We start from the raw sequence: 10,279 nt of genomic DNA on the forward strand, positions 1-10,279 counted from the left end.
TGAAGTGTGACTTTTCTTAACACATTTCTCTAGAGATGCTTTGCTTGAGAGTCCTTCCCCCTCATTTCTGCCCCAGCACAGCCATCCATCCTCCATGTGACCCTCAGAGTGATTCCCTTAAATCTTATCATTCCTCTTCTCCGCTTAGAGACCTTCCATGACTCTCAAGTATCTTTTGGCTAAAGTCATCAATGTGCCTCTTTTAGCACAGCCTAGGAGGCCCTTTGTGATCTAGACTCCCATCCACTCTTTCAGCCTTATCATTAACCACTCCCTGGCTCCCATACGGCCAAACTGACGGGCAGTTCCTGGCACTTGCTGCACTCACTGGCCAGCTCCCACTCATCCCCCCAGCCTTCACTCCTGGAAAGCCTTTGCTGCTCTTGTCCCTTGGTGTCAGGTAAAGTTCTTCCCACTTGCTTGCTCTGCAGCCCTCCTCCAACCCTCGCCCTTACCTATGCTGTCCTTGCTTTTAACAGACTGCCTTGCCTGCCCTTGTCCTGCACTAGAATTTAGTTTCGCGTCATCTGTCTAACTCTGTTTCTCAGGGAATTTACTCTTTCTCTTGGTGCGAGCATACCAGTGTTGCCTCCAAGAGCATACCAGAAATGCCAATGGCTTGATGCTAGGCACAGCATTTTTAGCACGGGATCGTGTCCTTTGCAGCCAAACCTCAGTTTTACATGGAGGAGGTACGCTAGGCCATATCACAGTGATGAGAAAAATCTGGGAAAGAATAGCCGACGACAGGATCAACTATGGAAAGCTACTCCGAAATCCTCCAGCTGCCTTTATTTTCTTCTGGGAAAGAGCAGGTGATGCTTGTCTCAGGGCCTCAAATCTACTAATGGTTAAGATGCCTACTTTCTTACTTTTCCATGAGGCCGCGGGTATAGGTGCCCTCTGAATGTTCAGTGCATGCCAGTCTTCCCGTACAAATCAGGAGACTGACGATTCAGCCATGTGGCAGGCAGGCTCTATGGGCCAGCCGTCACAAAGCCCAACTCACCTGGGCAACTGGAGATGGGGAGGTGTGGAGCAGGGACCACAGTCTGATATCCATTAGTCAGTTTGTATCTAAAAAGTGGTCACAGGGAATGAGGGGGCTAAGGCCACATGCTAGTGGCACTTGGAAACTGCTCCCCTCCCACCATCCCAGAAGAGTTGATTTATAAACAAAAGAAAATGCCAAGTTCCACTGTGCCAATATTGTTTAAGGTGTGGTCCCTAGAGACATCAAGTAGCGGAAACAGCAGTAGGAGGTTTTGGTGCATCCCATGGGTAAGAAGAAACTAACGGGTTACTACAGGAAGGTAGGGTATGTGCCAGCACACAAGGGGCAAACAGGCCCATGAGGTAGAGGTGGGGAGGCCTGGCTGTATGGGCGCAGGAAAGGGTATCTGGGCTGTCTGGTAATGACCCAGTTTCTCCTGCTCTTCAAAGACCGAACTGAGAGGGCTGGGGAGTGCAACAGTTCATCTAAATGCTATGAAAGCCTCCAGGCAGCCAGGAGTTTTTCTAAAGCACCGTTCTCTAAAGCAGCGCGTTTCACTGGTCACCAAGGGCTTTCCCCTCCCCTTCAGCTGAGCCAAGCAACCCTCTTGTATTCTGTTTAACCCACACTGCTTCTGAATGAGAGCAATTGCCCCAAACTCCAACTTTCATAGTAAATTTAACTTTCAAAAAAGTGTGGGTGAGAAGCTGGCATGGCAGCGGGCACTACGCTCAGTACTCTGGAGGCAGAGGCAGGAGTTTGAGGCCAGCCTGGGCTAGCGAGCAAGTTCCAGGTCGCCTGGGATGAGGACAGCCCTTTTCAGTAGAAAGAAAACCCTTTCTACTGAATGGGCGTTTCCAGTCGCAGGACACAAGTTGAGTCGATTACTGACTCACAACGAAGTATGGAAAATATAAATGTGATGTTTTTTCCCTTTTTATTGCCTTTGGGCCTCACGCCCCCCCCCCACCTCACCTCTAGGATAACTCTTCTAGGAGGAGACTTGTGCCTGAAGCTGGATGCCAGGGCTGAGGAAGCAGGGGTGAACTGTGTGGTTCTACTCAGAGCATCTGGTGCACAGCTTCTGGACATTTGCTCCGAGAACGAGGCTCAAAGCCTGCCATGGATCACTAGCTTGAAGGTATCGATTGGCAAACGCTTCCCTGCAAATATAAGTCAGTCCCTCTACCTGTGGTTAATAAAAGGAAAAAAAAAAGGTACTCAAAGACAGCTTTGTTGTGTGGAAAGAAAGCCAATTCCACTTTAATGAACTTAAGAACTCATCCATGATATATTAGGCCAGGCGCTGGTAAGGGCTGCCCGGTCTCGGGAGCAGGTAGCCAGAGGCTACCACTACCAGTACAGGGAGGTTTGCAACAGCAGACTAGGCAGGCAAGTATTTGGCATTTACTCCACAGCAGTACTTTACAGTCTAAATTATTTTTTAATGTTTTCTAATAAACTCAGCACTTTAATCTTCCTAGAAACAGGTACTAGAAGTGTAACTTTCCCTCTCTCTTCCAAGCAGGATCACGATCCTTGCTCCAAACATCCATCCTGTAGCCTTGGGGCCGGGCATTCAGGCCAGCCTGGTTCTTGGTTCCCCTTCTCGATCGATTCTTCTGACAGTTAGCTAGTGTCAGGAGACCTGAGACAGGGCTGGGGGCCCAGACGTGGTCTGCCCATTACTGCATCTAAGGAGCATCTACTTGGGTGGGTTCGGGAACAGCCCTAAGAATGAGCTCTCTAAGTCCACCTTCAACGGTCCTGGATGAAGGGGAACAGATGGCGCAGAAGGCCTTTGCCCGGTCCTCCCTGATTGCCTGAAGCCTTGTTCTTCTTCTTCTTCTTCTTCTTCTTCTCTTTGGCTGGCTGAGCCGCCTCTTTGCATTGTGTTCCCATGGACTTGAGATGCAACACACTTGGGGAGCGGCTCAGTGACCACTCAGTGGTGGTGCTGCTGTCGTTATAGGCATTGTCGCGCTCTTTGTCGCGTGCTATCTCCCATTCTTCGGCGCCGGACAGCTCCCGCAGGCTCTGAGAAGCATCGGGCCGCAAATAGTGACAAGGCCGGTGGCCACTGTGATCGCGGCGCGTGGGGTCAGCCCCCAGGGCTCCCACCAGCACCTTGATGACCATATCGTGGCCCTGCAGAGCCGCCAGGTGGAGCGGTGTGAGGCCACCGCTGCCCGGGGCGCTCACATCAAGTGGCAGTCCCCGGCGCCGGGCAAAATCATGCAACAGAATAAGCTCCTCGTGGCGCCCGTGCTTTGCCAGCCAGTGCAGCACGCTGTAGCCCGTGATCGGGTCGTCCCGCATCAGCAAGCTGGGCTCAGCCTCCAGCAACTCCAACAACACCTCAAGACGGCCCTCAGCGGCTGCCAGAATCCACTCGTGCTCCCGCGGCTCCAGGCACACTCGGCTGCTGCCCTGTCCGCTAGAGCGGCGGGACCCAGGCGCAGCCGGCTCCAAGTTCTCCTTGGAGAGCCACTCGGCGGGAGCCGCCCCCTGCAGCCCCAACAGTTCTCGCAGCGCCCCCCTCCTGCGTGTCCCGCTTGTCCCAGCCACCTCCAGGGTACTGTGGAAGATCGGTTCCCGGGACAGGGTGGCAGTGTCTGCGACGGCTTTGCTCTTGTACCTGCCAAGGCTACAGATGTCCGTTCTATTAGAGCCGATCTGCAGGGTGCTGGGCACGTTCAACTTGCCTGGCTCGTCTGAGGCCTTGGGCAGCGGGTTCGTGTCTCTTTGGGGCTGGGCCATGATCTTCTAGCTGCCGCCCTGGTGACTCCAATGACTAGCGTTCGTTGGCCTTCCAAAGGCCCCACCGGGAGAGGAACTGGTGCTGGCGGTGGGGAAGGAAGCGTCTTGAGCAACTGGGCTCCGAGGGAGGGAGTGAAGAAGGGGAGGAGAAGGACCAGTGGGAGGGAGCAAGCCGGGGGAGGGTGCCTTTGTGGGCGGTGGGGGGGCGTGGAGGGGTGGGCGGTTCAGTAGTGTCCCCAGGACCAGCCAGGCTTCTGTATGCTGGGTACCACTACTCCTTGAGCGAGCGCGAGCGCAGCGACCTCAGGACTCAACCGGCTCCACCCCAAGAAGGCCAGGTGAGCGGTAGCCAGGCCTCCTCCTGCACCTGGCGAACAACCGGGGAATGGGGGTTGGGGCCGGTATGTGGTGCTCTGGTCACCCGGGTTCTCAGCATCCCAGCAGCTGCTGGAGTGAAGAGGCCGGCCTAAGTTGCTTCTTCGCGTATGGGCTGAGCTGGGCTTCCTAGTCACAGTCTTCAGGAGCCAGATCTTGGAGCTTCTTCGGCGATCGCTCTCTACCTTCGCTTCCTTTACTCTTATCTCTTCAAGAATCTTCCTGCACTTTGTCCCCGTGCGCCTTCTCCCCAAGCCTTCGGGGAGGCAGCCTGGCCTCTCCGTGTGACTCAGGCTCCTCTGCCCTGCCCTTTCTGTAACCTTGACCTTCTACGCGGCAGCGTTGGAGTGCTGTCGGGGATTCCTGCTCAGAAACTTGAGACCTGCGAGGAGAGGTATTTCCCAGAATACAGCCTTCTCCCTTCATTACTTCTCTGGGCTGGCCTGAAAACGCAGCTGCAGGTAAATCTGAGCCAGCTCCACAGAGACACGGCTGTACTCTTTACAGTCATCAAACTTTGCCAATGTCAGTAAACAGTAGCTTCTATTCTTTTTTTTAAGATCTATTTATTTATTATGGATACAGTGTTCTGTCTGCATGTATGCCTGCAGGCCAGAAGAGGGCGCCAGATCTCATTACAGATGGTTGTGAGCCACCATGTGGTTGCTGGGAATTGAACTCAGGACCTCTGGAAGAACAATCATTGTTCTTCACCTCTGAGCCATCTCTACAGCCCCAGCTTCTATTCTTTTGAAAAAAGTGGATACATCTTTTTATTTCAACCTTAGATCCTCCCCCCCCAGTCTTTCCTTTTACCAGCAGATGATTTTGCTGTTTGTTTGACTTTTGTTTTTGTTTTGAGACAGTATCTTAGTTTAGCCCAGGCTGGCCTGGAACTCCAGGTGAGCCCCTCTGCCTCTGGTCCCAGGAGATGACAGTTCTGATATTTTGGAGACAGGGTCGTATATGGCCAAGGCAGGCCTGGAAAACAACATGCAGTGAACAATGACGTTGAATTTCTGATCTGCGTTTGTCCTCCTCCCAAGTGCTGGGAATAAAAGTTGACAAATTAACCCCCGTCTTGAGAAAGTAGTTGTCACCTCCTCTCCCCTCCAGCGTTAAGGGACTTGATATGCAACAAAGAAGGAGGCAGAGAAGGCTTTGGAGCTGGCGAGGGACGCGGCCACCATTCGGGCTGTGTTTGAAAGATGATTTGGGGAGAGGTAGAGACAGGAAGCCCCACTATTCAAGCAGTCCAGACCAGGGCAGCTGGGAACTGAAGCCCAACTAGTCCTCTCCTCTGCGTCTTCCATGGCACGAGCCATGGAGATTGTCAGACAGTGGCTCTCCCTCCTTGTTCAAATATCTGGGGTCGGCTTTAAAATATTGTGAGTGTTCCTTCACGACAGTATATGAATTTGAACTTTCTATGTGTGAGTTCTGACTTCTCCCCAGGGACTTAGGAACTAAGAATCATTCCTCCTTTCAGTTTGCAGAGAAGTTAGACCACTTGCCCAAGGTCACCCAGCAGGAAGTGGCAGAGTAACACTGAGTGACACGGTAGCCTTTGTTCTGGCACAAAGAAACTGGCATTCAAGCCAGGTTTATGTGCTGCAGATCGGTCACACAAGCACCAAATTGTAGCCGAATGTCTGAGCGTGACCCAGCTGAAGCTTCTTCCCACTTGCCCTCTGCCTAGACCACCCTCCTTCCTCTCCTTTAAGTTAACTGATCTATTTGGGGTTTATTATTATTGTTGTTGTTGTTTTGAGATAGGGTTTCTCTGTGTAACAACCCTCGCTGTCCTGGAACTAGCTCCGTAGACCACGCTGGTCTCGATCTCATAGAGATCCACCTGCCTCCTAAGTGCTGGGATTAAAGGTGCACACCACCATGGCCAGGCCAGTTTGGGGTTATTTTTGATATTAGCGTTTTATATAGTACAGGTTGGCTTCCATCTCCTGATCCTCCTACATTCACTCCCAAGTGGTGGGATTACAGGCGACTGTCACCAAGCCTACCTCTGTTTTGCTATTTTGAGATAGGATCTTTTAACATACCCCAGCTATCCTGGTACTTTCTGTGTAGCCCTGACTAGGTTTGAACTCTCAGCAAGCCCCCTGCCTCAGCCTCCCATTTCCTTCACACTTCTATCTAGTGAAGTTCTTCATGTTTTACGATTAATCTCAGTATTCACCTTATCCAGCCAACCTCCTCGGCCCCAGCCCAGAATGACCCTCTTACTTCCCAACCCCAATGGGGTTTCTATTACCCCATTGTCACCCTGATTAGGGGGGATTGGTTGTTCTATTTCTCCTCTTTCTCTGACAGGTTGATTAATCTGTTTGATGAGTGTATCACACGCTATCCTTGTGCAAACTTGGTTTGCGCAGAACAAAGAAATGGGTGCTACTTGGCTCTTCTTTGGTAGCCTGGGAAACTGTGATTTTGTGTGTATGTCTGTGAGCATAAATTCATGTTGGACGAGTCCACGCCAACTCCTATCAGTGTTTTAGACCAAAATCTGCAGGACTTACCAACTCGTTGATTTGGTCAATTGATAAAAATAAAGAAAAATAGTGAATAAGTTGTTTCTTCCTTGAGTCAAATGGCCACAGCTCCTGTGGGCTCCTTGAAGACCAGGCTCAGGCCCAGGATGGGCCCCAAGCTTTCGGGCTTTCATTTTCAAAATGACCCCGATTGACAAGCAGCTATTCCGTTGCTCTGGAAACTCCCCTCCACAACCCCAAATCTGTAAACAGCAAACCACATGCATGCGCACACACATACTTCCAGACGATCTGAGCAGCTGCGGCAATATTTTCTTTAGATCAAAATGCCAGCATGGAGGTTGCTGCATGGAAGAGTGCTGGAACTATTCATTTGCCTCGCCACTAAGCAGATAGTTCTCTTCCTGTCAGCATTAATAATATCTCCAGTTCCAGTTCAAGGACGGTGAAGGCAGGCACCTGCCTGGCGCCACCACACACCCGCGACACACGTGCCCCTGCTAAACTCCAATCCCAGAGACCAAAGCCACGTTGCCTCTTGAGTGACTTGTGTTTCATCTTTGCTTCAAGGGCTCTCTCTTCCCTAGATAGCCAGCTGCACACCCCGCTCCCTACAATCACAGAGCCCATCTCTATTTCAGCAGGGGAGAGTGAAGTCGAAGGAGCAAGACACAACACAGAAGGGGGGCTGCCACCCCACTTATGCCTGGGATGCTAGTGAGGTGAATCAATTGCCAGCCTTCATCTTGCTTGCACGGCCAGGTTGGAACCTCAGTCACCACAGGCTAGGCAACCGCTCCACCGCTGACCTCCATCCCTAGCTCTCGTCTGGTCAAACCTTTGGAAATGACTGACCCGGAGTTAGAAGGTAGCTGTGTGCACCGCCATGCCACCGAAACCACACCAGCAGTTGACTGTAGGATGGGTAATTTGTGTTGCCACCTCTGGAATAACGCTGACGTCTCTGGTTTTACTTAGAGTTCCTGTACTATGACAATGAAGGGAGATTGTTTAGAGTGGCCTTAAACAATAAAAAATAAAAATAAAATAAATAAAAATAAAAAAAAATAAAAAAAAGCCGGGCGGTGGTGGCTCACGCCTTTAATCCCAGCACTCGGGAGGCAGAGGCAGGCGGATCTCTGTGAGTTCGAGACCAGCCTGGTCTCCAAGAGCTAGTTCCAGGACAGGCTCCAAAGCCACAGAGAAACCCTGTCTCAAAAAACCAAAAAAATAAAAAAAAAATAGAGTGGCCCTGCTATGTTATCTAGGTTGGCTTTGACCTCAAGATCCTTCTGCTTCAGCCCACTGAGTTGGGGGGGGGGGTTATGGTGTATGCCACAATGTCACAATGTTTTGCCTAAAAGAAGGTTTTTTTCTTTTCTGTTTTGAGAAATGGAGCCCAGGTCATCTCCCAACTTGTGATCTTGCCACCTCAGCCACCCATGTGCTGAGATTAGAAGCTTGCCCCACTGATTCTAGCTAATTTAGACACAATTTCTCAGGAACACTGGTCCTAGGGGAAAGGAAAAGGTATGTGCATCCTAGGATATAAGGGAAATTTAGCAGCCGACTTTATAGACGAAGAAAAACCTATTAGTGCCCAACGGGCAAGAGGAAGGATATGTAGAATCTGATAAGTAAATCTGTCAGACTCCCAGAGTCCTCTTTCCTAGAGGGAATGGGGAACGTTTTAGAGAATATAGGTGCAGTTTCCTTCCAAAGACCTATGCTGATGTCATAATATTTGGAGGCAGGGAGGGACAGGGTCTCACTAATGTTGTCCTGTCTGATCTGGAACTCGTAGAGATCCGTCTGTCTCTGCTTCCCAAGTGCTGGAATTAAAAGCATGCACCATGAAGCCCGTTGATAATGTCATATGGGTCTTAGTGAGTTAGGAATTTGTTTTCCACACTACGTGGGTATGAGTATGAGCTGGTTTGAATGAAAATGTCCTCCATAGGCTCACATGCTTGACTACTTGTTCCCCAGTTGGTGAAACTGCTTAGGAAGGATTGAGAGGCGTGGCCTTGTTGGAGGAGGCATTTCATCGGGGGCAGGAGTTGAGGTTTTCATGCCCCCCCCACCTCCTGTGTGTTTATCAAGATGTACACTCAGAGCTGTTCCTGCTGCTACAACTTTGTGTCACCGCACAGACTCTAACCCACGGAAACCCTAAGCCCCAATTAAGCTCCCCCTTTGGTTTTTTGAGCTAGGATTTCTCTGTGTAACGACAGCTCTGGCTGTCCTGGAACTCACTCTGTAGACCAGGCTGGTCTCGAACTCACAGAGATCCGCCTGCCTCTGCCTCCCGAGTGCTGGGATTAAAGGCGTGCGCCACCACCGCCCGGCTAAACCCTTTCTTTTATAAGTTGCATTGGTCACAGTGTTTCGTCACAGCGATGGAAAAGTAGCTGACACAGAGTGTGTGGTCAAGAATGGATGTCTGAGTGGAGTGGTGGTGGTGGTGGTGGTGGTGTGTGTGTGTGTGTGTATGTGTGTGTGTGTGCATATGTGTGTGTACACTGTCAGGTGTGCTCTCTGGTTGTCATTTTCCCTTCTTGAGGTTTTTTTTTAACACTAGGAGATATCATTAAAATTTAATTTTTTTGTTTTATTTTTGTGCATATGTGTGATTCGTGCGTGTGTGTGTGTGTGTGTACATGTGCTATAGTACATATGGGAGCAAGCATCTTTGCCCCCTGAGCCTTCTAGTCAACCTAGGATCACATTTTCAATTTTTTCCTCTAGACTATGAACAAGCCATACTTAGTACTTCCCAGTACTTTGAGATTATTTCCCTCCATTCCTTCACCAGAAAAAAACAGTTCCAGTCTTTGTGTGAGCTGGGGCTGTTCACAATAGAAGGTGGTAGAATCAAGTTGAAGCGTATTTGAATCACGTGCCTACAACTGCTCAAAATGACCTGGCAGTGGGCAGGGAGCAGAAAGAAACCTTTTGGCCTCAGTGGAACCAGGAAACCTGCTTTAGCACTAGGGTTCGAACAGCCCTACTGGAGTCCAAGAATCCAGCTTCGGGTCTGAAGTGTGAGAAGGAAAAACATTCCACATTTCATCAATTCTGTGACAAAACCCAATGCCTTCTCCGGGAAAACTCTGGAAGTATTACCATGTACCGACACACGGGGGCGCTCTAGCGAACGAATGAGTGAGAAGAAAACCTGAAAGGCAGGGTTTGAGCCCAGGAAGAGGCTTTGCAGGTGATGGGAATTCAGGCTTGCTGTACACTGCAGGAGAGGGGCGCTGCTCACCCTTGGCTTTTAGGTAGCTTCAAGGAAGGAGGTACTGGTACCAGGACTTCTGGCAAAACATAGCTTTCACCCAGAAGAGGAGGGGACCCATCTGGAGAGAGTGGGGAGGGTAGTGAGTGGCACAGTGGTTTGTCACTTTACTCAAGAGCCAGGAGTTAAATCATTGGTAGAACACTTGCCTAGCATGTGCAAGGCCTTGGGTTCCATCTCCTTCACTGAAAAAAAAACAAAACAAAACAACTTCTGTAATATTTAAGGCTTGGAATAGTGCTGTTTTATGATTATTTTTGGTCATTCTTTCCTTTCTTTTGTCTTTCTCTGTGTGTGTAGGACTGGGGGTTGAACTTGGTTCCTCACAGGTACTAGGCAAGT

The 10,279-nt window shown here is 50.3% G+C and overlaps 1 protein-coding gene across 1 annotated transcript; it reads right to left on the reverse strand.

Moving 5' to 3' along the window:
• Positions 1–2,752: 2,752 nt before the first annotated feature.
• Sowahd (sosondowah ankyrin repeat domain family member D) lies at positions 2,753–3,754 on the reverse strand. Its single transcript, XM_038315922.1, has one exon. It carries the CDS (start codon positions 3,752–3,754, stop codon positions 2,753–2,755), a length of 1,002 nt encoding a protein of 333 aa, XP_038171850.1.
• Between the last annotated feature and the right edge of the window lie 6,525 nt (positions 3,755–10,279).

Source organism: Arvicola amphibius, chromosome X (genome assembly GCF_903992535.2).
Source record: "Arvicola amphibius chromosome X, mArvAmp1.2, whole genome shotgun sequence".
NCBI classification, from domain to species: Eukaryota; Metazoa; Chordata; class Mammalia; order Rodentia; family Cricetidae; genus Arvicola; species Arvicola amphibius.

What these genes read in the sequence shown, in the direction of transcription:
- Sowahd (XM_038315922.1), bottom strand. Translation starts at nt 3,754, where the DNA reads ATGGCCCAGCCCCAAAGAGACACGAACCCGCTGCCCAAGGCCTCAGAC.